General features: G+C 36.0%; 4 protein-coding genes across 4 annotated transcripts; 1 reads left to right on the top strand and 3 right to left on the bottom strand.

The window, feature by feature from the left end:
* Positions 1-14166: 14166 nt before the first annotated feature.
* LOC119547111 lies at positions 14167-19495 on the top strand. The gene is made up of 2 exons (XM_037853821.1): positions 14167-15126; positions 19083-19495. Exon 1 carries the CDS (start codon positions 14198-14200, stop codon positions 15071-15073), a length of 876 nt encoding a protein of 291 aa, XP_037709749.1. The 5' UTR covers positions 14167-14197; the 3' UTR covers positions 15074-15126; positions 19083-19495.
* A 522-nt stretch (positions 19496-20017) lies between these two features.
* On the bottom strand, positions 20018-20426 carry LOC119547598. The gene has a single exon (XM_037854518.1). The coding sequence runs from the start codon at positions 20379-20381 to the stop codon at positions 20085-20087; it is 297 nt and encodes a 98-aa protein (XP_037710446.1). The 5' UTR covers positions 20382-20426; the 3' UTR covers positions 20018-20084.
* A 3356-nt stretch (positions 20427-23782) lies between these two features.
* On the bottom strand, positions 23783-24119 carry LOC119547934. Its single transcript, XM_037854981.1, has one exon. The coding sequence runs from the start codon at positions 24074-24076 to the stop codon at positions 23846-23848; it is 231 nt and encodes a 76-aa protein (XP_037710909.1). The 5' UTR covers positions 24077-24119; the 3' UTR covers positions 23783-23845.
* Positions 24120-26437: 2318 nt separating this feature from the next.
* On the bottom strand, positions 26438-27063 carry LOC119546966 (proline-rich protein 4). The gene has a single exon (XM_037853612.1). The coding sequence runs from the start codon at positions 26983-26985 to the stop codon at positions 26665-26667; it is 321 nt and encodes a 106-aa protein (XP_037709540.1). The 5' UTR covers positions 26986-27063; the 3' UTR covers positions 26438-26664.
* Between the last annotated feature and the right edge of the window lie 538 nt (positions 27064-27601).

Raw genomic sequence — 27601 nt, 5'->3', positions numbered from 1 at the left:
GAGCACCCCTTACTTTTTGTTGTTCTTACCTCTGTTTGTTCACCTGATGACCCTTTTTGGCATTTGGGCAATTGCAGCCAACTGTTTTTGTTTATAGAAATTTGATTTTGTTTATTGTTGGTGGCGATGGAGAAGCCAAGCCAACAGAATTGCCAACTGAAGTAGTTGCTGCACTGCTAAAATAACTAGGGCTTGAAAAATAAAAATAAAATAAGATAACTCAAGCCAATTTCTGTTTTAAATCGCTGGGGAAAATGCTAAATTTAGTATGTATAATATTTTGAAATGTTACACAACATGCCACATATAAATATAAACGGATATTTCCATGTTTATTTTTTGATAAACAATGTTAGTATACAAATATAGTACAAATATTTATAAATAATTAAACACGAAAGCCCACAATTAATAAATATTCTCAGGCATTTACCCATTTTCAATTTCTTGTGGCGAATGTGGTTCTCACCGTTTACTGTGAAATTGATATTTTATGTGATTTATTTGTCGTGTGACCCAGCCACCACCCCCTGCCGACTGCAAAACCACCCTCTTTAACCCCCTGACAGGCCTGGTTAACCCACCGCTGCTCCCTTTTTTTCCACCTTGTGTTGTGTTAACAGATATTTTGTTTCAGCTCTGTTGATGGCTGCGATGTTGATGGTGATGCGGAGACTCCCCTGGGTTAAGTAATATGTCTTGCGACCCTCGCACCCTGATCATCTTCCTTGACCCCCTGCTCCCCTTAACCCGTAGCCCCTTCTTCCCGGCTATTCCTTAACCCACAACCTGCAGGTAAGAAGTCAACGAAGCGGTACGAAAACGTCGTCCAGCTCAACAAGTTTTCCTCGGGTTTCTTCACTTGGATTTTTACCCACCCTCGCCGGAACCCTTAACCCTCCACCGTCCCTGCACCTGCTACAGGTCCCACCCCCTAGGGCGGAACAAACCCCCCCCCCAAGTGCTTATACAGCTGCTCTTTCCTCGAGGGAAACCCTCTCGAACTGTGGGAACTTCTCAATTGTTTATGGTTAATAATTGCTCTTGTTGGCTTCTCTTCACCTCGGGGACAGACAACAATTGCAGGCGATGTGGAGGGTTAAGGCGGGAAAGCGGTGGCCGGCGGAGGGTTAAGGCGGCCGAGGGGTGGTCGAGTGGTTGTGCAATTGTGCGTGACTTATTACGATGTGCATGTGCCTTTGCCGGAGTGACTTCATTTGCGGTCCAAAAGTACACTCCACAGGAGCAACAAACAAGTCGGAACATTTGATTTCGATTTGGTCAATGAAAACGAATGAAGCTACTGACCACAATTTCAATTTGGAGTTGTGAGGAAATTACGATGGGTCGACTTGTAAATAAGGTTGCCCTTAAAATAGGTCATATCTGAGAGTAAATATTCCAGAAATCTTAATTTAACAGGGAAAGTAATAATAATATATATTACATATTCATATCATTTATTCAGATATATAATGGTAGACATAAATGGTATTAAAACTTGTAGAGGAATGTATACATGTGTAGTATGTCTTTACTTGTATTATTATGAAGCTATCTTATTAATATATGTATATATATTTTAAAATTCTTAAAAAATGTATCATTGTTTTAGGTATGATCAGAGGGTATCTTAAAATCGTTGCTCTTAACTGCAGAGTTTTTAAATTTTTGGTTTTGATTAATTACCACCTTATGCTGCTGCCGCATCCCAAATAAATTTGGTGGCAAACTACCACGCCTTCAAAGCCACTTAAAACTGGCGCCAATGGAAAAACCGTCAGAAGATCAAAGAAATCGCATGAAGAAAGTGTGAGCGACCTAAAGGCATTAACTTTATTTTGATTTAGGGATTAAGGTTTGGTCTGTTTTAAATATTTATGCCTGAAGGTGGAAAGTTCTATCTTTGATTGATCGAAAAACATATCGAGGTAATTAACCCAGTTAATAATGTTGGGATTTTTAATAACAAAACTTAAGTCAAATAATAATAAATATTTTTTGTGGGTATTTTATTATTATTTTAACCTATGTCTCCTTAATTTTTTTTTCAACCCAATCTAAAGGTTTTTTATTGTTTGCTTCAAGTTCAGGGTCACTGATCGCTGTTTTAGTGTTCTCCGCCAACCCAAGATAACGCAGCAAATTTCTAATGTCATTAAAAACCCATCTCAACATCCTACACCAGCAAACTGGAAAATGATACAAGTTTTGGTCCAAGATCGAGAAGCACGCAAGTGTCGTTAGGAGATGCCATGTATTCTGTGTCTTCGAGCCCACTTCAACTTCCTTTTCACAAGGGGGCACACATACAATTATCAGCATGATATTGTCTTAAGGAGGAAAATTTGTAGACCGATAATTATTTTCCCACTATTTTCCAACGCGGCGCGGCGAGGGTAAAATATATTATTAATAACATGAAAAATACATAATGAAATCATTATCTTACCGTAATGTGAAATGATTATCGTATGTGTGTGAAGTGCCCAACAATGGCGAAAGAGACGGCAATAGCCGCGGAGAAAGAGAGGGGCGTAGTGAAATGGACTGACTTTCAACGCGCTTCGGAGAAACCGGAAGTTGTCGTTGGTTAGGTCAGGTTTGGTTGTCTTTCGGATGGCTGTCTTGTATGCAAAGCATTCCATTTGTAAGTGCATCTCAAGCGGAACGATGATGCACCTCTCTAGCCGTCTCTTTCGCCCGCCCTGTTGCCGTCTCTTTCGCTGCCCACAGGTGGCCGGGTTCTTTGCCACTGACGAGTGACTGACTCGCAGTTATGTCAGAGGGTCGCCCAAAGGTCTTCTTGGCTTCTCACTTTTGTTTCAAACGCCCATATTGTGATGTTTTCAAGGGTATATTCGAATCGGAAGGCATTTTCCACTATCCTTAAAATTGAAGCATTAAATTAGATTTATATAATTTTAATATTTTTCATAGCATGTAAATGCGCATGAATATTATTATTATTATTATTATTAATTATTATTAATATTAATAAAATGAGCTCTTTAAGTTTAGGATATAATATTGTAGATTGCTATTCTAGGTAACATATATAGGTTTACTAAATGAATATTACAGATTTAATATTAAAGAATTTTAGAAAGTTCTAGAGACAAATAAAATATAATATAAGGAAGCAGTACAGCATAAACGTATAATATAGAATAAATTAGTACAAATAAAAATCTTAAGTATGTTAAACTGCAATATCTGTTTCTTCAACATTTTTTTTCAGTTCTTCTATTTTTTTTTGTTAGGCTTACAAATTTTGTTGTTTAATGAAAATAAAATTTAAGTTAAAGACTCCTTATGATCGTTTTGCCAGGGTAATTCCCTTGCAATACCTCTTTGCTTTTAATTTTTTTGGGTTCTTTGGACCAGCGGCCAGCCAAGCGGAAGTTGATTTATTTCAGCCGACTGTTCGCTTCTTCAATTCGGCTTTCGGTGGGAGAATTTTCAGAAAAGTGTTGCATTGTGTTTCCCACCTACACCGCAGAAGAAGAGTCGTAAAGAAAAATTGTTGGAGCATAACTTTATTTTGAACATTATTTCTGGTCCCTTTCAGGTGTTTCAGCTCCTTTCGTTGAGCTCATCAAAATTAAGAAATATCTGTAATAATTAGCTGAAATGATTTTAAGATCGGGGATAACTTTAAAAAGGTCTCAAATTAAGTTGCCAGGGAAAAACTTGGCTTACAAACAGGTGGGGAATATCTGCCACCCGCTTGCCAATGCATTTCACTTCCATTTTCAATTCATTTAGCTTCGTTTGTTGCTGGTATTTTCTTTTTTCGTTCCATTATACTCTCTATGTTACTTCCTCCTTCTATTTTTTATAAGCATTTTTCAATCGCATTTCGATGCGCATTTTCATTTGGGGTCAAGAAAAATCCATTAGCAGTCAGTGGAAGTTAAATAGAATCCATTAGCTGCTGCCCCTCGTCCCTTATTTTTTTCCGTAATAAAAACTCCACAGCCTCTTGGAGGGAAAGAACGGTAAAAGGCGTACCAGCAGTGGGAAAACGGGGAAAACTCGGAGAAAACTTCACTCACGCAATGCCCAAATCTCGGATGTCTTAGTTGAAGGAGTTGAGTGTGGAAATTTGTGGCGTCTGGCAATTAAATTTCATCAGATTTGTTCCCAATACCTGGCCCATTGATCAACTTTTGGTATCCATTTAAAATAGAATTTATGGGTTACAATCATGTCATTTGTCTGGGGATTTTTCGGCTAAGATTAAAAGCCCATTTGGTTTGGTTTATTTTTTATTGGCTTACAGATGGTTTATGTGCTGATGGCATTTTTAAATTTACTATTCCTAAATTATTTTTCTATTTATTTTAAAGCAAAATGCTAATAATGTATTTACTTTTTTGAGTAAATACTATGGTTTTTAACCAATATATATTTTATACAAATATATTAATCCCTCCTTATAAATATAAAATACTTTTATAAATCTCAGAAAGTTACAGCAGTGGCGAGTTGAAAAGTTAACGTACTTAGCCGTGTTATGTTTCTGGCCGGAAGTGCCTGTCCATTTGCCCCTTAACCCCCTACTGCCCCCACAAAGTTTCCCTATTCCAGGAGCATCTGCCCCTTTGTCTGTTTTCCCATTTTCTCCCTGGCGTTTTCCCTGACCCCGCTGACACGCTAAAGGAAAATCTATTAACCTCCAGTGACATATTGCCAACTCACACAGATACTCACACAGATACTTCCGCACGCACACACACACACACACTCGATCACACACGCACACACTCTAATGTGACACAATGCATATTTATGGCCCCATTTGTGCAAACTGTCGATGGATAGTCTTTTGGCCAAAAGGCGAGCAACTGCGAGGGGTTACGGCTATGAGGGGTTAAGGAGTGGCCAGTGAGCTATGGATAATCATAAAGAATCTGAAGCCAACTCGATATTTACTGGCAAGAAAAAAAGGTAAATTGAATTGACTTATTGTATTGGGACAATTTTCAATATTTATTACCTTGAAAGTTTTTCAACACGAATGTATTTTATGAAGTGAATATTTATATGAATACTGAATATTTATATGGAATCTAATTATGCTACCGTAATTTTGCTCTTGTTTCTTTATAATAATTTAAATTATTTCGTTTGTTAATAAAATTATTTTACATCTACCAAATAAACAATAGAGTTCAAAGATTATATACAGCTAGAAAATGCTTTATAATTTTATTTGAGTTTTTCAGTAAGGTGGCCTTCCATTTTTTTTCTCTTTCACTAAGATGATATGTAGTTTTTTCCGGTCTATATGCACTATTTTTTAAATAATATTTACAATTTAACGTCGTTTTAATTTATAGATGGCATACTTTTGGGCGCCATTGCTAACTAGTGCTCTTAAAAATATGTTATGTTTTTTACAGTTTATCCAAGACACGACCCATTTTTAGGACATAATTAAAGACGGTAAGCATAGTTTTGGGCTCCGTTAATAATATTTTGAACTAATTTGTTTACCCTTGTAGAGGGTATAATGATTCCAGTCAGAAGTTTGCATGACAGTGAAGGAGACGCTTCCGAACCCATAAAGGATATATGTATATTCTTGATCAGCATCACTAGACCAGTCCGTCCGTCAAAGAATACTTAAAAAAAATGAAAAAAACAGTAAAACAGTACAAATACATTTATGTCCTGAAGGCATTTTTCGAAGTAAATTTAATGGCTCCTTTTCCTTCATCTTTGCTTTTTTGTGCCTTTTCTCGTGCGGAGTCCAAAAAACCGAAAGCAATTGCGAGAGCTTACCGAAAACAGCGCAATATGCGCACTCATTGCCCAGATGTCACCTATGGCGACGGGGGCGGGTCGGGGAATTGGGGGCGTGGCACATCTCCAGCTTGCAGCTTGGCATTTAACGCATTGTCCTTTTAGCCATATTGATGATGATGCCAAATGACACCAAATGGCAATGGTGGGCAAGACAATGACACCGTGGCTTCCAGCTAGGATTTTCACTATCACTTGCATGCTGTCCCCTCTTCACAGCTACTCCATTTTTTTCTACACTGCCAAAAGTGGCAGCCACAATCTGTTGACAAAAATAAATGAAATAAAATATTTAAAATATTTATTGTTAGCTAAAAATATATTGAAATTTATTTAGGCACATTGGTAAAAACAGGGATTTTAAAAAATGTTTCAGAAAAAAGCTATATTCCTTTGTGTATTCTTTTTTTTACTGATCTAACTTTAAATATTTTTTTTTGCAATTAAAATATTTGGCTGGAAAACTCTTATCCAGTATAATTTTAATCCCACAAAAAAGAAACTTATGGATGACTTTTTTTATTGATGAACTATAACGATATTCAGTTTTCTATAAATTCAATAAAAAGTGTTTAAAACGATCAACATAAAATAGAAAGTAAAGTTTATACTTTCTTTTTTATAAGTAAAAGATATTCCCAACTCTTAGTTTTCAGTGTCCTTTTCTCATTTTTTCCTCCTGGCCACTGTAGTCCCTCTTGATCCTTGGCCATCTCATGCGTTGTTGTCGCAGTTGTTTCCATGTTGTGTCTGCCATTATTTCGTGGATTTTTGGCTGCTTTAGCATTTCACTTTGATAGTCCTCGTCCTGGCGAGATGGGCAGGGACATCGAGGGTTTTCCGCAGACTCCTCTTCCTCCGAAGTCCTTTCATGGCAGCTTTCTCGCTTTATCTGGTGTCGGTCATAAGTTTTGCTTTGCCTTCCATTTTTATTTCGCTCTACAGATGATACTCCCCCCAGTAACTCATCAACGCGCATATGTTCGCTTTTCGGAATTTCTCCCCTTCTTTTTCTTTTTTTTTTTTCCATTTTTGGTATCCACATTGAGTAAGAAATTTATTTTTATTTGTTAGATGCCTTGGCTGCTTGACTTTTTCCTGTTGCTGTTTCCGTTTGTTGTAAATTTTAGTGGATTATCCTGCCGATTCCGTCTGCTGCTTTCGCCTCCCATTCATTCGGTGGATTTATTCAAACTTCACTAAACACAATCAATTTGCGAATTATTATTATGCCTTGGAAAGTTCTTTGTGGGCCAGTGCAAGGAAAGTTTTCCAATACCCATTAATCGTGCTGGGAAAAGGGGTATACAGTTTCGTTTCGTTTCCCCTTTTTTTGGTCAACATAATTTTACTTACTGCATTTAAAAATCAACAAAGAAAATATTTTATTCTAAATATAATTATAAAAACCAAAATTAACTAAGAATATATTTTTTATTTCGGTTCTTAAGAAACATTTAACAATCAATAGTTATTACAACCTGTTTTGCTAAATCAAACAACTTTTATTCCCCGAATATTTATTATTCCTTTTATTTCGTATATCATTGCTCTTTTGACTATTTAAATAAAATGTTAAATAATAATTATTATAATGGGTATCCTAAATTTGATCCACTGAGCATTCATATTTTTCCCTTCAACTTTTCTTCATCCCTGGCCTTTCTTTGATTTCCTTGTCGCCATTTGTTGGCGAGTCCTTTTTCGCATTTATTGCATTTGTTACGCAGGACGGACCAGCTTTCCTTTCTCCATTCCACACTCCCATTTCTCCACCCATTGGGAGCACTTTACGCTTATGATCTGCTTAGCCTGACCAGCCCCGCCCCCTGGCCGACCGCCCCCTTCTATATGTACTCCTTTCGGATCTGGCTCATTTGCCAGCCGCCTCTTAGCTTTATGTTTATGATTTCCATTTCCATTTCATGTGTGGGCGTGGCTCCCTGTAATTACCACTTAAAGTCCACCCACAAAAGCGGGAGAATCCATGGAGAGGGCGGCGAAAAAATAAGGAAGAACAATGGGGCTGTAATCATAATAAATAATAAATGAATGAATTTTATTGCTTAATGGATTGCAGTTACACTCGGCGGAGTTGAAGTTCTGCTCTGGGTCCTCTTTCATTGGCATTAGTCACACTTTATTTATGGATTATGATACGCTTTTCGGGTTAAACGGCTTGAGGCCGGCATATTGAATTAGTAAATGGATGGGGCTTAGTCACTCGAATGTTGTGGAAGAAAATACGATTTAAATCAATTGGATGGGTTGAACTTCATCCCAATGTAGAAGAATTTCTGTTTTTAATACCGCCAACATTGCACAATTTGCTTGGTGAAATATTTCAAAAAAGGTAGACCATAAAGGATCAATAGAAAAAATGTTATATACAATTCAAAGTCAATGAATGAAAATAAAAGCGAAATGAATTTGTTTGAACATGAAGCTCTTGTATTTAATATATATGTATTTATTTAATCAGTTTACAATCTATTGAAAAACTGGAATTATTTGTGAACTATTTAAATTACCTTTTAATCATTATTATTTTCAATTAAACAAATCTATCTATCTACAAGATCAACAGTTTCCAACAATAGGTTTTTAATAAATCAAAGGTTCAGATTTATTAATGACACTTAAACTAGAAGATATTATAATAATTGCGGCACTTTTATTTGCATCTAAAGTATATGACTATTTGGGTTTATATTTATATTATCCTTTATATTATAGTAAAAGGGCGTATTGTATTCGTCAGAAAGAACGTAACAGGTGGTAGAATGCGTTTCCGACCCTATAAAGTATGTCTAGCCATGTCTGACCGTCTGTCTGTCCATCCTCGTGAACGATGGGATCTCGAAAACTATAAAAGCTAGAAAGTTGGGAATAAGTATGCAGATTCTAGGGGTTCTTACGCAGCGCTCTTTAAAATTTTGGTGTGCTATATTAAAGAATATTTTCCAGTCGCATTTCCCTGAACCCTTTGAACCCACTTAAGGATTTATTTGGATGTGTTTCGACACCCTGCCCACTTTCGTCGCTCGTCAGCCGTTCCGCCTCCGAGTTTGAGTAATAATGATTCATTGCCTATTAGCAGTTAATTAGACTTAAAAGGGGCCCATCAAATGGGGCTTATACTTTCGCCCCGGCTAATGAAAAACTATTGGAGCCAAGTCGGCTTTGAACTCGTTGCGGGCCATTTCGAGAATATCCGGCCAAGCGGTAACTGCAATTAGGTGAGGGCCCAAAATCTTGGCCAGAATTTCGGTCATGGACCATTGAGGCAATTACCAAATTCTCGGGCATGGGACTAATACTCGAGTATGGACCGTAAATAACTAATATCTGTTTATGATTATTGCAGTCTGCCACTCAATTGGATTAGCATTTCGCATTTACCATTTCGCAGGGTTGTCTGTCTGGGTTTCTCCTTTCTTTGTTTTTTGTCTCTTTGGGTTGAGAGTTGTCATTGGTTTTTATGTCCAGCTAGCGTCGTCGTTGTCCTGGCCATTAGGCCAATATTGATATGGTCTACGGGTGTGATTTAAGCCCCAGCCCCTTTGGCTTTTCCGGGAAATCTGTGAGGTGTCATGTTGGTTTGAATGCCCGGGGAATCCGGGAAATCCTTGACATGCCGCTGTGGCAGTTTAAGTTTACGATAAATGCCAGTGTATCCGTCGTTCGAGCCTTTCCTCTAATGCGCTCTAAATATTTTTTTAAGCCTTACCCCAAAGGGGAGCGCTTCAAGCTTCGAGACATCGAGAAATCCGTTTAGAAATAAACTTCCGTGGGCTTCTTGGGGCTCTCCATTGAAGGATTTTGGGTAAGAAGGCAAAGGATTGAAAGCCGAAGGGATCACAGTGGAGACATCGTCTCAATTGCTTGCCAGGCACGTTTCCAAATTTAGCCAATTGACAAACAAAAACCTTAACTTAACTGCACTTGGGGTAAATTTATTTATTTTTAAATTAACACTTACTGGATTTTTCTTAGATAATTACATTGTATTGTTTAAAAATGTTTGAATCGTGTGCTTTCTTTAAAGTAAAAATTAAGTAAATGTATGACTCTATTGAACAATAAATTAACATCTTAAGTTAATAATAGAAATATCATATTTTAGTAAAGCATTTTAAATATATTTAATAAAAATAATAACAATTTAAAATATTTTTTCAATATTTAACCATTATGTTCTGATTTCTTCATGGTTTTACTATACATTGATTAAATAAACTCACGATTATAAATTTAGTAAAAACTTCCAAGGTTAGTTTACAAATTAATATAATTATAAACTTAATTTAAAATGTTTCATTTAAGTATTATATTTTAAGACAATATATTTTTCCAAGTGTAACCAAAATAGGGCTCATCAAGTGCGTGTGTTTTGGGGAAAAGCATTTTAGGTGGAAGCGAAATGCCAAAGCCAAACGCAATTTCCAACAAATATGGATTGGATTCACTTACGGGCAATCGACCTCCAGACCCTCACCCCAACCCCTCGCAAATTGCCTGCCCAGGGGCGTAGAAAAGGGTTTCAGCAGGGGATGCATGGATCATTGCCCTGGCAGCGGTAGTCGCTGCTCTCTAATTGACTTTGCATGCCATAATGCTTTTTAGCCATGTTTAAGCGTCATCATATTAACGACCCAAAACAGGCACATACAAGGCTAGACTGCAGTACAAACACACTCGTATTCACATTCGTATACACATAGACACCAAGTAATTTAAATATATTTTATATTAGGGTTTTTCTTTTTGTATGTAGATTATAATTTAAAGTGTAAATAATAAATGTAAAAATTTAAGGAAAATATGCAGTATTTTTTTCAGCATACTTACCACAAAGAATTTATTTGCAAGAGATCATTTGAAATACATTCCTAGAACTATACATCTTTTAGGAAGGAGATAAGCATGAGATAAAATATTATTTAAATTATTTACTTTGTATACTTAATACTGTTGTTTTCAATACAACAAATTTTAGAAATCGTACTTGAATTTACATTTTTAACTTGTATGATCAAACAAATAAAAATCAAAGAATATATGTACTTCAATAGGAGGACTTGTTCTCAAATATTCCAAAATGTTTAGGGTATTTCAACAGCATTTTCATTCGATTGCTTCAATTTGTCTATTTCGTTTTTCAATTCAATCAAATGCGTTCCACATTTTGTGCTCAATTGTTGTTTGCACGCATACACTGGCCCAGGAAAATTCGCGAGTCTCGTTGGATTTTTATAGCCCACACTTTTGGGCCTGGTCGAATGCACAGTTAAGTAGCCAAAGCGATGGACACGAAACGGAAGTACACTGAAAAAAACAGAGTATTTATTTTATAATAAACAGATACTCTTTTCTTTATCTTCACTGGTAACATCTTAAAATAATATGGAATTTAAATGGCATTAATTTCCTTGTATTAAATAAAATAGTAACTAAATGTAATTAGTACTTAAATAAAATTATAGTACAGAAATGGTATTAAAATTCACATGCTACTATAGATGTATACTAAATTAAAATAAAATTAAAATTTATAAATATTATATTCAATTAGGAATGCACATCATTCCAATTTTGTTCTTAACACCGTTCTGTTATAACATTCTTTACAAGATGCGAGTAAAAATGTAATCGAAATTTCTCGCAGTGTAGAGCATTGTGTCTGTACAGCTGCAGCTGCTGTCGTCGTTGTTGTTTGGTTTTCTGGTTTGGTTCGTTGCGAAAACTTTGTTAACTTTGGACTGACCCCGCCCATATTTGACTGCTCCACTTCCTCCGCCCACCGCCCGCCGCCCACTCCTCCCACTCCACCCACAACGCCCACACCGCCCCCCGTTAACCCACTCAACTTGGTTGACAATATTTGCCAAAACATTTGTTGTTGCTGCTGCTGGGGATCGAGTCAATTGAATTTAAGTGGCTGCAACAGCACGAAGTCAATGACATCGCCCGGCCACTTTTGCGGTCCTCAAATATGTTGCATAGTTATTGGCCAACTCAACTAACGCTTTTGGCCTCGGAGCACTACGAGTATTGCTCGTATTTCTCGTATTGCGGATTCGGGTTTAGGTTTTAGGTTTTAGGTTCGGATGCTGTTTTTATTTTAGCAAGGCATCATCAATTTTCATTGTAACGCGATTAGTTTGCCGGGGACTGGAAACGGATATGAGACAGCGAGGCTAACTTCATTTTTCCGACCGAAAACGCTGATGACCATAAATGCCAAAAGCAGCAGAGCAATCCCTCGCCAGGGATTTTATAAATGATGAGTACAGGCGGAATAAAATCGACAATTCCAACGAAAATGTAGGGAACATTGATTATTAAACCTTTGCAAATACTAAAAATATTTACGCGGAACTGTCAAGTAAACATTGAATTCTAAAAACAATTAAGCATTTCAAAAAAATTTAATTATTATTAATTTATTAATTTAATCTAAAAATATTTTATTGAATACTATTACTCACCCTCATAAAAAGCTGTAAAAAAGATTCGAGTTTAGAGACCTGATAGATTAATAGATTTTTTTCTTGAACTTTGTATCACTAAGATGCTTTATAATATATAATTTCTTTATAGAACATTATGTTTTAAAGCAATTGGTATACCTGAACCATTTGTTTCCCGTGTAAAATGCCTTAGCAGATATTGCCGCACCGAAAAATTCCAGGCATCTGCGTTATGTTCACGGCGTATCATTTTTCTATGGGCCATGTGTAATTTATGCTCCATTTGTTGGCCGCCTCTCTTGTTGCTTTACTTTCACAATTTTCGCCTATTTATTGTGTGGCCATTTCTATATAATCTCTACGGTCTTCTATTGTTTGCTTTTATTGGGGGGAAAAAGGGGCGGGCCATGATAGACACATGCTCTTTTGATTTATGAATGCAAACGAGCTACAGAACACCAATAAAAGCAACACAATCAACAAAAATGTTCTTTATTTTTCCCCTGCATTGAAATAGAAATCGTTTTTCTTGTTCGGCCACACGCGTTTAAAGCAATTAGTCTAAAAGTGTTTTACCTTTAATTTCATTAAGCCCAGGCGAAGGAAAAAATAATGAAACTTCCACCAGATTTCTGTGAAGAAATACCCTGGAATTTTAAATCAAATGTGAGGTATTTATTTATTAAATGATATTGTTTCAATTAAATTGGTAAAAACATAAATTTAATATTTTTGCTAAAACTTGTTTTTATTTATTATTTTATTTTAATAAATATTTATAGTTGGAAGTTTTTTTGTAATGTAATGTAAACAATAAAAAGAAAAAAATGTTAGAATATATGGTTTTTTTTTAAAATTTAAAACTTATCACAAAAAATGAAATCAAATTAGCTAAAATAATTAATACTTCGATTTATTTAATTCCGTTTTAATACGTTGAAAATTAATTCGGGATAACTAGGGTGCTTATCTCCAATCTGTAGATATTTCGCCACTTTGTTGCAATTCGGTGCAAAAAGTGCAACTCAATCCAAGTCAAGCCGTTGCCGCAGTTCTAATGAAGCAATTTTCGTTAAAAGCAGTCACCACAGCAGCTTTTCCTCCCCATTTCCCATTTCCCCCTCGGCGTTTCACTTTTCCAGCCCCCACTCAAGTATGTGGGGATTCGTTTTCAACATTTTTAGTTGCTTCGGCGCGTGTTTGTTTCAAAAAGCTCAAATTGCGAGTGCCAGGAACAAAATCCCGACCAGGGGCCAAAGAAAAGGAATTACAGCTGACTCTGGCACTGACTTTTCGCAATTATCCAGCGCACCGAATGCCCATGACCCCCATCCCCTTACTACGGAAAATCCGCCGCAATCCACGCCCCCCGGAAAACTCACCGCCCCTTTTCTCGACTACGTGCGAATTTATTGATAGCGATATTTTGTTAGAGGATCCGGGGATTCGGGGGCCTGGAAATGTGTGCTAAGTGCATTTTACATTTCCGGTCAATGGCGCTAACCTCACGAAATCTTCGGGACTTACTTTCCTGCACTGCGGAAAGTAAAATAATGTTGTACACATCTTTTTTATCTAAAATATGGCAACACTAAAAATAGCCAAGCTAAAGCTATTTTGCACCCTATCTGTTTATACACAAACGCATTTTTTTAAACGCCTATTGTTTTGCTTCTACATTGATTGTACAAATTCACTTAAAGATTCAAGTTTGTTTATTTGATCATAATAAAACTTGTTTTATTTAAATTTTGTTTATAATTTGGTATACAAATTCTTTGTTTATTTAACTTATAACTATGTATACGTACGTTGAATATATGTTTTGGGAAACCTATAAAATGCGGGTGCGAATATATATTAAGAATCAGTTCAGGGGCAACATTCGCTCTTCGCAGTTCTTAGCTCGCAAAATGTTGAAGTTCGGAACCTATTTTTTATACGTCTTTTTCATCTATAACCAGTACGGAATGGCTGAATCCCAGGAAAATAGGGATTCTGTGGGTGTCCTAAAAGATCCGGAATCACAGCGGCCGTTATACGAAAAATTTTTTCGCCGCCAGCAAGAAATTGACTATATAAATTTCTTTTTAAATACAAAATTGGAGGCCATTCAAAAAGAAACCCTGGAGAAGCTGGACGAAATGAAAAGGGAAACATTGGTGATTCTAAGGGCTAATACGGACAGAATCCAAAAAGACGGGCGATGTGTTGTCAGTGACGCCCCAAATCAATGTGGGGCATTCTGCCTGGCCGCCCAGAGACCACTCTTCGATCACAATCGCAAGGTTCAGCAGCAACTGAATGCCCTTTCTGCAAAACTTAATGAAACCCTAACCAAGGTGGGCAGTGTTCGAAAAGAAAGCGAAGAGAATGTGGATACAATTGACAGCCAAAACAAAAATGAACTGGATATCCCACCTGGTTTCAAGAAGATGAGAAATAGATATTATTATATCGACCATGTTAAACGAAATTGGACTGAAGCTAGGGAAGCCTGTCATAAAAGAGGAGGCTATCTAGCTGTGTTTCAAAATTACGAAGAGTTGTACAGCATCTTAGAAAACCTTACCAATCAATATTACTGGCTGGGGATAAGCAAGAGCAATAAAAACGGCGAATATGTATCAGATGCTACCGGAAAGCCTGCAGAATTTTTACATTTCCACCCAATTAATACCAACATTCCGAAGATCCCCACATGCGTTGCCATTTCCTACGTAAGATGGTTCGAAGGGTTGTGCTCTGATAGATTTTTTTCAATCTGTCAGTGGGACGACACAATTTAGTTTAAACCAAACAAAATAATATCGGAATTTAATAGTCAAATTAGACCATACAAGTACGTATTTTTCTATAAAACCAAATGTTCTATGCTATATCAAGCGTTGCTAATATATTACGTTTTTACCTAATGCATTCTCATACATCGCACATTCGATAAATTTGTGTCTTTTTCTGTGCACAAGGTTTCTCTATGAAATAAATCTCACCATCTTACATTCGTGGCATTTAAATTATGCTGTTTCTCAAATGTTCGTCGAACGTTTGAGAAAATATTTGTAAGGTAATGAATTCTTTAACAATGCAGGATTTTAATCTAAGACTTCTATCACTTACAATTTCTGTGGCACCCTCTATATTGCCATGTTACATAAAATATTAAGTATAATAAGTAATTAAAGCCTTATAAATAAAAACTATTCAAATCAATTTATACATATAATAAATATATAAAATTAGGTCTCGGCTTTATTTAAAATATATATTTTTCAGTGTTGCCCTCACACTTTCCCCAGCCCCCTTTAGTTTGATTACATTTCTTATTATATTCGAGCAGTTTTCGCTCTGGTTTTCATTTGCTTTTCATTTGCCATTTGCGTCACGCTTCGCTTTGACCCCCGTTTTCCGCTTTTCCCCTTTTGGGGGCAGGCTATTGAGACCTCAACGATCCTAGATGGTACGTGTCCCGGCGCCCAAGGGTTAAGGGCGAATAAAAGAACGCCAGGAGACACTTGGAAGTGTCGACACTTTCGAACTCTGGCTGCCTTCGCCTTATTTTTTGCCATCCCCATCCACAATTGCTGCGTAATTTTTATTAGCTCTGAATGAGCATCTCGTGTGGCGCTCTATTTATCTTGGCAAGCCCCACGCTCATTTCCAAATTGCCAACATAAATTTATTTGTTTGGCAAAACAATTTGGCCCCGCCGCCCGCGTCACTTTGATGCGTGTCTCGTTTTACATTTTTTGACAATTTCATTGTTCCGCGGCTGCCTTTTATTTTGAATGATAATTTCTTGGCTCGTGTGTGGGGGCAGTCACGTCATATGGCGAACAACGAATAAAAGGGGGCGTGGCAGCAATGCTTTTATGCCCAAATAACAAGCCATAAACATTTTCCGTTGCCATTTGGCCATTTTCGCGCGCGAGCATTTTAAAAAAGCCAACAAAAACGGAGTAACAAATAAAGAATGATAAAGAATTTTATTGCTCACACGCAAGATGCACAGGGAGAAAATTATAGTACAAATATTTTTAAAGGCGCTTATAGCTTTGGTACATTGTCTAAAAATTATTTACAATTTTTTTTTAAATAAAAAAATATATTGGAGTGTACTTTTGTCCTACTTCTTAACTTATTTTTATCCGTGAAAATTGTAATACCTTTAATGTTTCATTTGGTTGTATTTTTCTTTCAGTGTACCAAGAAAAAACAAATAAAGCAAATGGCTTTGTCGCATTAGGAAGCAAACCCCTCTATTACTTTACTACAAATGGTCGGCAGTTTGATATTTTGATTGTCTGCCTGCCTCAGGTATTTTCAGTATTTTTGGTCCTTTGATTAGTTGACACATTTTATGTGTCATTCCCTGGCAAAGGGGATATTTAAATCCCAAGTGAATCCCACATCTCAAACAGTTGGCTCAATATAAAAGTGACTGAAAAAGCTGTTTGCTTTAGCTATAAGGTACGTCTTTTGGGCGTTTACCTTGCGGATAGTATCCTGTGATTTTTGAGTCTGCATCATTCAACTGGGAATTTAATTGTATATTGACACGTGACTTAACCCTGTCAGGGTTACACAACTAAATTTAACACTTTTTGTCAGACAAAGCTATAGATTTCGTAAAATATTAATAGTTTGTTAAATATTTGAGCGAGTATTTGGTGTAACTCATACATTTTAAGGAAATTTTTTAAGACACATATATAATTCAAATTTAAAAATACTTTTTTTCATAATATTTATATGTAATACTAAGAAAAGAAAGTGAATAAGCCCTAATCCATCAAGTGTTTTGCGCTACCAATTAACCTCAGAGACCAATTCACAAGCAATTACCAATTTGCACTCGATTTGGGGTAAATGCTGTTTCTGGGGGAATTGCCAAGTATTTCGATGGGTTAAGTTCTGGTCAAAGCGAAACTCAGGCTGATGCCTGAGTTGTCCGATGAGCTCACCATAAATTAAGCATATATAGATGTGTGCTCGACTATAGTTATCCCCAAACACATATACACACACTGTCGTTGAGGAGAGGGGAACATGTCTGACCAAACATTTTGTATAGGACAATTTCTAAATGGAATTTAATTTCCGGATTAGAATAGACATTTCATGCATGCTGTGGAGGGCAGGGGTAATGCACAGGACTAACTTCTCGTCTTGCCAGGATTTCTCCCACATGTTTCTCCCTCAGCATTTAATTTCCAGGATTTACTCCTGATCAACACAGAAAATAAAAAATAAACAAATTTAAATTATATTTTGTACATTCTTAGAAATCTTTTTCGGTCTTATTTTGGAAGTGCAATAATAGTTCAGTTAAAGGTAACTAAATGCCAAATCAAATTTCCTGTTAATCATTGACTAACCTGTTAAGTATGCACCACGGATTATAGATTCTACATTATTTAAAGAAAATCATTTTTGTTTTTTTTTTTCTTCAGTGGACTGCCCATTGAAGCTTCTTCTTTCCAGATTCCTCAACGCCTCAATGAACAATCACAACAAAAGGGTTTGTCTGTGTGTGTGCAAGGGGCGGCAGCTGGTGGGCGTGGCTAGTAAAATGTTCCAAAATTTGCGGCTTTCTCCTCGACTTCTTTTTCTCCCACCTGCTGGTTTTGGGCTTTTGGTTTTTGTTTAAAATTTCCAAACAATTTTCCCAGCAGATTTGATGAGTTGAGAGTGGTTAGATCATGATTGGCTTCATGGGAAGGGGAAATCGAAGGGTAAAACGGAAAATTCAACCACTTTTGTGGACCTGATTTATGCCCATCTCGAGTTATTAATGTAATTTGATTTTGCCCATAGCAGCTGAAGTAGACGAAAACCAATGACGTTGTGATGATAATTGACGGCACTTTTGATGAGTTGACAATGCGTATCAGCAGCCAGTCAAGGGTTAAGGCTCGCTTTATGGAGAAGTAAATTTTTTAATAGAGTGTAAATTACCGGAAACACAATTAAAAAATGTTCCTGGCTAAAATATCTGAAAACGAGTAGACAAAAGCCAACCGAAACAAAGGGCAAAATCAAAATGGGGACGGCAAAGCCTTTGGGTTGGGTTTAATTAATGGTTTTGGGGCGGGGGGAAATCGTTTGGGGCTAACTGCAGGTTCCTCAATCGTCAAGAAAACGAGGTAAGCAAGGGGTTAAGAACTCCAGCTACTTAACACCCTCTAAAACCTCCCCCTTAATCGTTTTCGGAATTTTCCAAGACGCTAAACGGTCGACAATGACGTTGACGTTGGGCCTAGGGCGGGCAAAAATTGTCGGAAACACCTTGTTTTTTGACTGCCTCCGAAGCAGCAGCTTCTACTATATATTTTCCGACATGTTTTCCATTTTCCCTCCCCCCGCATAACCTAAACGCTTTTCCACCCACGGCTATTGTTGTTGCCCCGCACATAATACTTCCATTGTTTATAAAACAACAGCGAAAACAGGTCGCCGGCGTCTGATGAAGCGAATGTTTAAGGGAAAACATAAAGTCTGTGGTGAAAAGGGGTTAAGGTTGGTAAAATAGTTCTCTTGGTAGGTAGTGTCTATGATCCAGGTTCTTTAAAAGCTGACCAACTAAAACAAAAAGTTTTGTAAAAAGAGTAATACATAAACGTACAATATTTATTTAAATTTATTTAGCTATTAAGTTTTCAACTTTTTGTAATCTTATAGTGTAATTTTTGAACTACGCTTTATTTAAACGTTATTGTCTATATGGCAAATTTACATTTTACTTAGAAAACTTGACAAAATATTAACTTGAATTAATATATTTATATATCCTTGCAGTGAATTCCAGACTAACAAAGGGCATCCTTTGTTTTGAAAACGAACAAATGAATGAATGAGTGACCCAAGCCGGAAAAAAAATAAAAAGAGACGACCAGAGAAGAGAAGAAAGAGAGGAAGCTAGCGAATAGCCGGCTAAGTTTAATATGAATTATTATGTGCAGAAAAGTTTTATGATGCAGCTAAACCTGGTTAGAGACCTTTGTTAAGGTGGCAATAAAGCACACACAGCGAAACTAAATTAGTTCTTAAGTCTATGGCTCGAATACCCTTCTAAGTGCGTGGAATAATCATCAATTTGTTGAGCTATTTGTGTTTCTAATTCTAATATTTCGAAGGATTTAAATGTAATAATGATACAAAATGTAATTAGCAATAATAAAAATGCAAGTGTAAGTTTGTTTGGGAATGCACATAATATTGTATATTATTACAACTTAGGGTATACAAAATGCATGCTATACCCGGGAAACGACTTAGTTAGGTCTTAACCTGCTCCGTGTATCTGTTAGATACAATTGGTTTTAATTGCACAAAGTAGTTGGCAACCCTGGTTTGCAGCAGCAGCGGGGCCAATTAATTCTCATTAAAGCGGGTCTCAGCTGGGATTTTCGGCCAGTGCAGTGACAACTTTCCGTTTGTGCCCCTGTGTTTCTTAAACGATCTTTATTATTTCCGTTTCCTAGCAAATGAGCTGGGAATCCCATTTGCATTGTATTACTAACTATACTGCATATTAAACACAAGGAAATAAACCTCTAGAAAAAGCATCTTCTCTTTAGGGCAAATAAAATCTATTTTTCCAAATGTTTTAAGGAAGTTACACACGGAATTTATACAATTACACCTATTCCTTAGTCCCATAAATTTTGATGCCCTTGATAACACGTTTATAAAAGAAGAGGAGATATTTTTAAACATCAGTAGGATATTCATAGATTTTGCAATGTTCTTTAAGGAATTTTTATTGTGTGTTTTTATATATTTTTTATTTTCATGAATTTAGTTGGCGGCAACAACTTGGTCGTACTTAGGTGGCAGGGCGGACATGGTCTGAGGCTCCTGCTGCATCTGCCAGTGGGTCGCACTCTGGGCAGGTATCACTGTGGTGGCGGTGGTTTGCACTGGCGTAGCCACCTGTCCTGCTGGCACGGTCACCACGATATTATTCCTGGACATCATGCGACGACATCTGCGGCAAGGACGCCCCCAAGCCAAGGGATTGGCGTAATAAAGAAGTCCTCGGCGGTGGTAGCACTCGCACTGGACGTTGATATTGACATTATTAACGTTACTCATTTTCCCCGATATTGAGTATTACTTGGTCTTGTTACTATGACTTTATAGCGCTTACTGTTAAATTTTTTCGCTGGGCTCTTTTATATATATTTTATTTGTTCAGTGGTTCGACACTGAAGACTGTGATAAGGAAATCCTCTCAGCTTTTTATCAGTACATTGATCGATCAACGTTTCTGGCACCCCTTAGTGATTAAATTTTACCAGGGCTGCTCGATTGTATTATAATGTATATTATAGTTGGCTTAGGTTGCTGATTCATGCGGTTCGCATAACTGGGGGTTGCCTTGGCATTAACTGAAGTCCGTGAATCACCTGGGGGAATCGGGAACTTGAAAACTAGAGGGGTGTTAAGGTAGATCAGAATTGTAAACCAATTCTTATAAGCTATTGAGATTGATGAACTTCTCACTTACATTTACAGTGGTCGGCATATGTATTTTGACAAAACAAAAGTTAAGTATACTCATAACTTGAATTTACTTCTTGTAAACTATAGGCATCAATGGAAAGGTAATTTCAATGCCGTTTGAATGATACAATACATTTCTTTACCCATTCAGTATTTATTGAAAAGGACGAATTTGTGTAAATCAACTTTTAAATTTTTTTTAAAAACTTTTTTCCTCGACTTGAAAACTTAAATTTTTTGATGCAAAAAGTTTCTTCAAACAAAAATAATAGTAACTGCAAAAAGAATTTTTCAAAAATCATTTTGCTTACATTTTTTATGATTTTTTAAAGGTGACACTGTCGGAAAAAATTTGTATGAAAAAGAGAAAAATATGGCTAAAATGCATGTTTCTAAGCATTTTCAAAAAATCATAAAAAATATAAGCAAAATGATTTTTGAAAAATTCTTTTTGCAGTTACTATTATTTTTGTTTGAAGAAACTTTTTGCATCAAAAAATTTAAGTTTTCAAGTCGGGGAAAAAAGTTTTTAAAAAAAATTTAAAAGTTGATTTACACAAATTCGTCCTTTTCAATAAATACTGAATGGGTAAAGAAATGTATTGTATCATTCAAACGGCATTGAAATTACCTTTCCATTGATGCCTATAGTTTACAAGAAGTAAATTCAAGTTATGAGTATACTTAACTTTTGTTTTGTCAAAATACATATGCCGACCAGTGTATATTGATCTCTTAGAATTCTGATAAGATATCAGAAGTATTACCTTTGAATAAGATCCGTAAAAATATAATAACAATATTGAATGGTCCGGCTTAATCAAGTTCTGACACGACGGTAAATATTTAAAAATTAACACAAATGTACAATAAAAAATTCTTCACACTTTTGCGGCATTAATGGTGTTTTAATGTCAAGCTCTACGAAAAACGGGAATAAGTAGGCTAAAATATTGACCCTCTTTTAAAAGAATAATTAAATGAAGAGTATAAGACAATTAAACCACGAACTCATAGAGGTATCCCACTTCAAATTCGGAGTCCAAATACTCAAGTTATGGAATCTGGAAGTGCAGTTTTGGGTTCACCTTCTGAAAGCCATTGGAAATATAAAAAAAATCGAACATGAAAGTGGCTTAAAAATATGACAATCTTTAGAGCGAAAAATTTGAGTGCAGAACTTTAGAGAATTCAACCACAAACTCATAGAGGTATTCCACTTCAAAATCGGTGTCCAAAAACTCAAGTTATGGAATTTGGTAGTGCAGTTTTGGGTTCCCATTGGGAAAGCCATTGGAAATATGGAAAATTCGAACATGAAAATGGGTTAAAAATATGACCCTGTTTTGAAAGAAAAATTGGAATGCAGAATATTAGAGAATTCAACCACAAACTCATAGAGGTGTCCCACTACAAAATCGGTGTCCAAAAACTCAAGTTATGGAATTTGGAAGTGCAGTTTTGGGTTCCCATTGGGAAAGCCATTGGAAATACGGAAAAATCGAACATGAAAATGGGACCCTTTTTAAAAAGAAAAATTTGAATGCAGAATATTAAAGAATTCAACCACAAACTCATAGAGGTATTCCACTTCAAAATCGGTATCCAAAAACTCTAGTTAGGAAATTTGGTAGTGCAGTTTTGGGTTCCCATTGGGAAAGCCATTGGAAATATGGAAAATTCGAACATGAAAATGGGTTAAAAATATGACCCTGTTTTGAAAAAAAATTTGAATGCAGAATATTAGAGAATTCAACCACAAACTCATAGAGGTGTCCCACTACAAAATCGGTGTCCAAAAACTCAAGTTATGGAATTTGGAAGTGCAGTTTAGGGTTCCCATTGGGAAAGCCATTGGAAATACGGAAAAATCGAACATGAAAATGGGTTAAAAATGGGACCCTTTTTAAAAAGAAAAATTTGAATGCAGAATATTAGAGAATTCAACCACAAACTCATACAGGTATCCCACTACAAAATCGGTGTCCAAAAACTCAAGTTATGGAATTTGGTAGTGCAGTTTTGGGTTCCCATTGGGAAAGCCATTGGAAATACGGAAAACTCGAACATGAAAATGGGTTAAAAATATGACCCTCTTTAAAAAGAAAAATTTGAATGCAGAATATTAGAGAATTCAACCACAAACTCATAGAGGTGTCCCACTACAAAATCGGTGTCCAAAAACTCAAGTTATGGAATTTGGAAGTGCAGTTTTGGGTTCCCATTGGGAAAGCCATTGGAAATATGGAAAATACGAACATGAAAATGGGTTAAAAATATGACCCTGTTTTGAAAGAAAAATTTGAATGCAGAATATTAGAGAATTTAACCACAAACTCATAGAGGTGTCCCACTACAAAATCGGTGTTCAAAAACTCAAGTTATGGAATTTGGAAGTGCAGTTTTGGGTTCCCATTGGGAAAGCCATTGGAAATACGGAAAAATCGAACATGAAAATGGATTAAAAATGGGACCCTTTTTAAAAAGAAAAATTTGAATGCAGAATATTAGAGAATTCAACAACAAACTCGTAGAGGTATCCCACTTCAAAATCGGTGTTCAAAAACTCAAGTTATGGAATTTGGTAGTGCAGTTTTGGGTTCACATTGGAAAAGCCATTGGAAATACGAAAAATTCGAACATGAAAATGGGTTAAAAATATGACCCTCTTTAAAAAGAAAAATCTGAATGCAGGATATTAGAGAATTCAACCACACACTAATAGAGGTATCCCACTTCAAAATTGGTGTTCAAAAACTCAAGTTATGGAATTTGGAAGTGCAGTTTTGGGTTCCCCTTCTGAAAGCCATTGGAAATATGGAAAATTCGAACATGAAAATGGGTTAAGAATATGACCCTCTTTAAAAAGAAATATCCCATACTTCAAATGAGCCTTAATAATGACTTCAACCCACAATATAAAGCTCAAATTTAAGACATACTTATCGTACTTATAAAATTCTTAATTTAAAATGTAAAACGATGAAATATTTGCTTTATAATTGGTTTTTATTGAACTTCTTAGGACCTGAACTTCTTGAGATCGTTCCGATTCAGTAGGTGGACACAGTGACTGGTACAAAAGTGGTTGTGGTGGTTATGTTGGCGGTGTTATTGGTAGCTACAGGAACTCCCATCTGAGTTGGCACTACCACAACATTTCTGGACATCGTTCTGCGGCATCGGCGGCAAGGACGTCCCCAGGCCAAAGGATTTGCGTAGTAAAGGACTCCTCGACGATGGTAGCATTCCGCGCACTGGAGACTTATATTAACATCAGACATGTTTCCTGATTTTGTTTTGATTCTGTTCCTTGGGTCTTTCTGCTCGACTGCGTTTTAATTTGCCTTCTACCACATTTTTATTCCATTTATATACACACAGTTCGATTGCGATAAGGAGAACAGAGGATTTTCTTATCGGTACATTGATGGATCAAATTCGTGGTTCTTTCTGCTTGTGTGGTTAATTAAACAGTATAAAGCCTTTAGAACTGGGGTGTCATAATTATGACTCATTATATATCTTTTTATTGAATTATTCGTTATCTATGATTGTCTATTAAATACAAAAATAAAATTCCTTTTTACTAAATAATCAACCAAATAAAAAATAATAATAATGAAATGCTAGAAAAGATAACAGTTACCGAGTTTAAGGAAGGAATATTGACTCAGGATAAGAAACACCTAAAAAAAAGACATTTTTTATAATACGATGAAAACTAAATTAATTGCCTTGTATGTACGAAAACAACGCGTTTAAAGTGCCCATTCATGTAAATAAAAGTTTCCACAATCCAAGCACATATTCATTTATTTTTAAACATATCTGTAATCTCTTATTTATTATTTATTTAACTTGGATAGCAGCATCGTTTGTTGCACTTTGCAACATTTAAAATTTTAAAAATGTCCTTTATTTCCCTAAGAAAAGTAAAAATATAAAAAAAATGTTAGAACGCAAAACAATGTTTTCCCATCGCCGTATATATATTTGTCATGTTTTCATAAAACCCCAGTAGATAAATATAAAATATCAAAAACAATTATGTTTAATGCCGCCCATTTATTTCTCAAGTAGTATATGGATAAAAGTCTCAATTTGTATTTAATAAGATGGTAGTTATTACTTACAAATTCTATTTTTCAAGCTGCAAATCTGGAAATTCATTTATAATAATAGTCTTGGGTTGCATTTTTAAAATATGATCTCTTTATTTTATTTACATTTCAGTAGGTGGAAACCACGACAGGAACAACAGTGGTGGTTGCAGCGGCAACTCCGATTTGGGTGGGCACTACGACCACATTTCTGGACATCATCCTGCGGCATCGACGGCAAGGACGTCCCCGCAGAGCAGAAAGAACTCCCCTGCGATGGTAGCACTCGCACTGGAGGTTGATGTGAAAATCAGACATGGTTCCTTGATTTCTGGCAGCGTCCTTCGTTAGCTGTTCAGCTGAAACTGCCTTTGAATTCCTTCTCTACCTTTATTTACACTATTTATATGTAATTAGTTTGATTGCTTATCGCAAGGTACTCTGATTTTGTTATCTCTACACAGATCGATCAAGTGGTTGTGATTCATTTGTTCTGCTGCATGGTTTATATCTTTGCTGTTGAGTGACTCATTTGAGTCCTCTTTCCATGGGGTTGCCCCAAATATACAAATATTAAAATCGTTCTGTTACCTACCTTTAAGTCCATTTAAATTTTTGCACTTAACATATTATAATATAAAAACTTAAAATTAATGCTCTGATCTAAATAAATACAAGTCAATTTGTATTTATTTTTAATATAGACAAAATGTGATTAAGTGTTAAATTACAAAGTGTCATTAAATCGAATGTGTATTTCACTTCCTAAAAAAAAAAATATTTAAATATTTAAAAAAGTCTTGTTTTGAAATTCAAAATGTTTATTACGTCGAGAGCCAAATTCAAGATAATCTTTAAAGCTCCGCACTGCAAGGACAAACAACAGCCTAAACAAATTTCATATCAGAGTGTTCGTTTTATTAAAGTTTTAGATATATTTATGTACATGCAAGACTAGTTGTACACTAATTGATAAGCTGACTATGGCCAAAAGGACATCAATCATTTCGGCCAAGTCAGATAGCAGCCAAAGCAAAATACAAAAAATATGCGAAAACAATCATGTGTACAGATAATAGAGAGAGAAAGGGGGTCAAAAAGCCTGACCATTGTTTATGGCATTCGCCAGCAGTTAAATTTTCATATTCATACCATTAACATTGCGAATAAATGCAGGCGTATATGCGAATTTATTCACCATATGAAAATGTGTCACGGCAAGAACCGGCATTGAAAACCAATCATGTAGATTTCAATTAAGGCAAAGTGCATTTAAGTTATTTAAGGAAATATTTCAAGCGGGTTTAAAATTACATTTGCCTCTCAAGAGAAAAGGATTGTGAGAAATTAAAAAAGAATGTGATCTAGATTTATGTCTCTTAATTTTATTCAAATTAATTATCCTTTATATAATATGAGGAATAATAATAAAGTGACTGCCTATATTCACTTTGTAGTTTTAAATATTTATTGACATACAAAAAATATTTGTTATAAAAACAGGATGGGATTTTCTTAAAGTAAACAACAAGCCAACATGAGAACGTGAACAATATTTTATTTATTATTTTGTAATTTATTGTACAAAGGTGTTATATAAGAAGGGCATTTTTAAAGTGAGAACTAGTGCAAGACAATATTTGTTATTATAATATTTATTTGTTTTTATTAAGGTTAAAATACATTATTTGTTAACGGAATACGATGGAAATTTTAAGTATTATTTTTGATTGTTCACTATGTTCAGAGGTCCCAAAATAGGACCACGCCTACCACCTGGGCGGTGGGGGCTGCTGGACGATGATGACCTCCTCCCTGGGCGGAGGACGCCGACCCCCGATGTTGAACTCGATGAAGGGACGACTTGGGGGCACCACATCGACCTCGATGATGGGGCGCGGTGGGGGCTGGTAGACGTTGGCTGGGGTGATGACCTCCACCCTGGGGGGCGGCGGTGGATAGCGCCCACCCACTCCGATCTCGATCACCGGCCGCGGGATCCTCGGCGGCACAATGTCCACCTCCACAATTGGCCTTCCTCCATGATGATGATGGTGGTGATGGCGACGTTCCTCCTCGTAGTAGGGCATTATGTATCCAAAAACTATCCAGATATGATCCTCAGTGGTGAAGTTGTGCTGCCTTTGCCTCTGTTGTTGAACTGAATTTACTTCTTCACCTGCTTAACTATTTATGGCATTTTTTATCGCCAATTCTGGGGAACTTTTTCTAATTTGGTTATGTACGTTCCCGCACAGAAGCTTAGTTTATTATCTTGTCAGGTGGCATTAATGTCTTCCACGATAAAAAATTTATTGATAAACATAAATTGATAAAAACAAAATTCCAATGAGTAGTCTAATTTACTTTGTTTTTTCGTCTGAATTTCATAAGGCGAGTTCAAGGTGAATCATATTTTTTTTAAGGGGAAGGACAAATATTGCGACTTCGGGAGAATACAATCTATTAATATTAATGATTCATACAAATAAAATACTCTTTACTTTTTTAATTTATTTTGGGAAATATAGAGCACAGGAAGGGATCCCAAAAAATGGATTTTTAGCACTTAATCAAAATTGTTTATTTTTTTCTAAATACTTACGCTTATGTAGGTACTGCAATTTCTAAATTTTCAATAAACAATCATCACTGCAACTCGCTTTATAAAAAACACAACCCAATTTATATATACAAAATAAGAAC

This window comes from Drosophila subpulchrella, chromosome 2L (genome assembly GCF_014743375.2).
Source record: "Drosophila subpulchrella strain 33 F10 #4 breed RU33 chromosome 2L, RU_Dsub_v1.1 Primary Assembly, whole genome shotgun sequence".
NCBI classification, from domain to species: domain Eukaryota; kingdom Metazoa; phylum Arthropoda; class Insecta; order Diptera; family Drosophilidae; genus Drosophila; species Drosophila subpulchrella.
The sequence above is the reverse complement of the archived record's forward strand: the minus strand, read 5'-3'. Positions and strand labels throughout refer to the sequence as shown.

Coding starts and splice junctions, on each gene's coding strand:
- LOC119547111 (XM_037853821.1), top strand. CDS start 14,198: ATGTTGAAGTTCGGAACCTATTTTTTATACGTCTTTTTCATCTATAAC.
- LOC119547598 (XM_037854518.1), bottom strand. CDS start 20,381: ATGAGTAACGTTAATAATGTCAATATCAACGTCCAGTGCGAGTGCTAC.
- LOC119547934 (XM_037854981.1), bottom strand. CDS start 24,076: ATGTCTGATGTTAATATAAGTCTCCAGTGCGCGGAATGCTACCATCGT.
- LOC119546966 (XM_037853612.1), bottom strand. CDS start 26,985: ATGCCCTACTACGAGGAGGAACGTCGCCATCACCACCATCATCATCAT.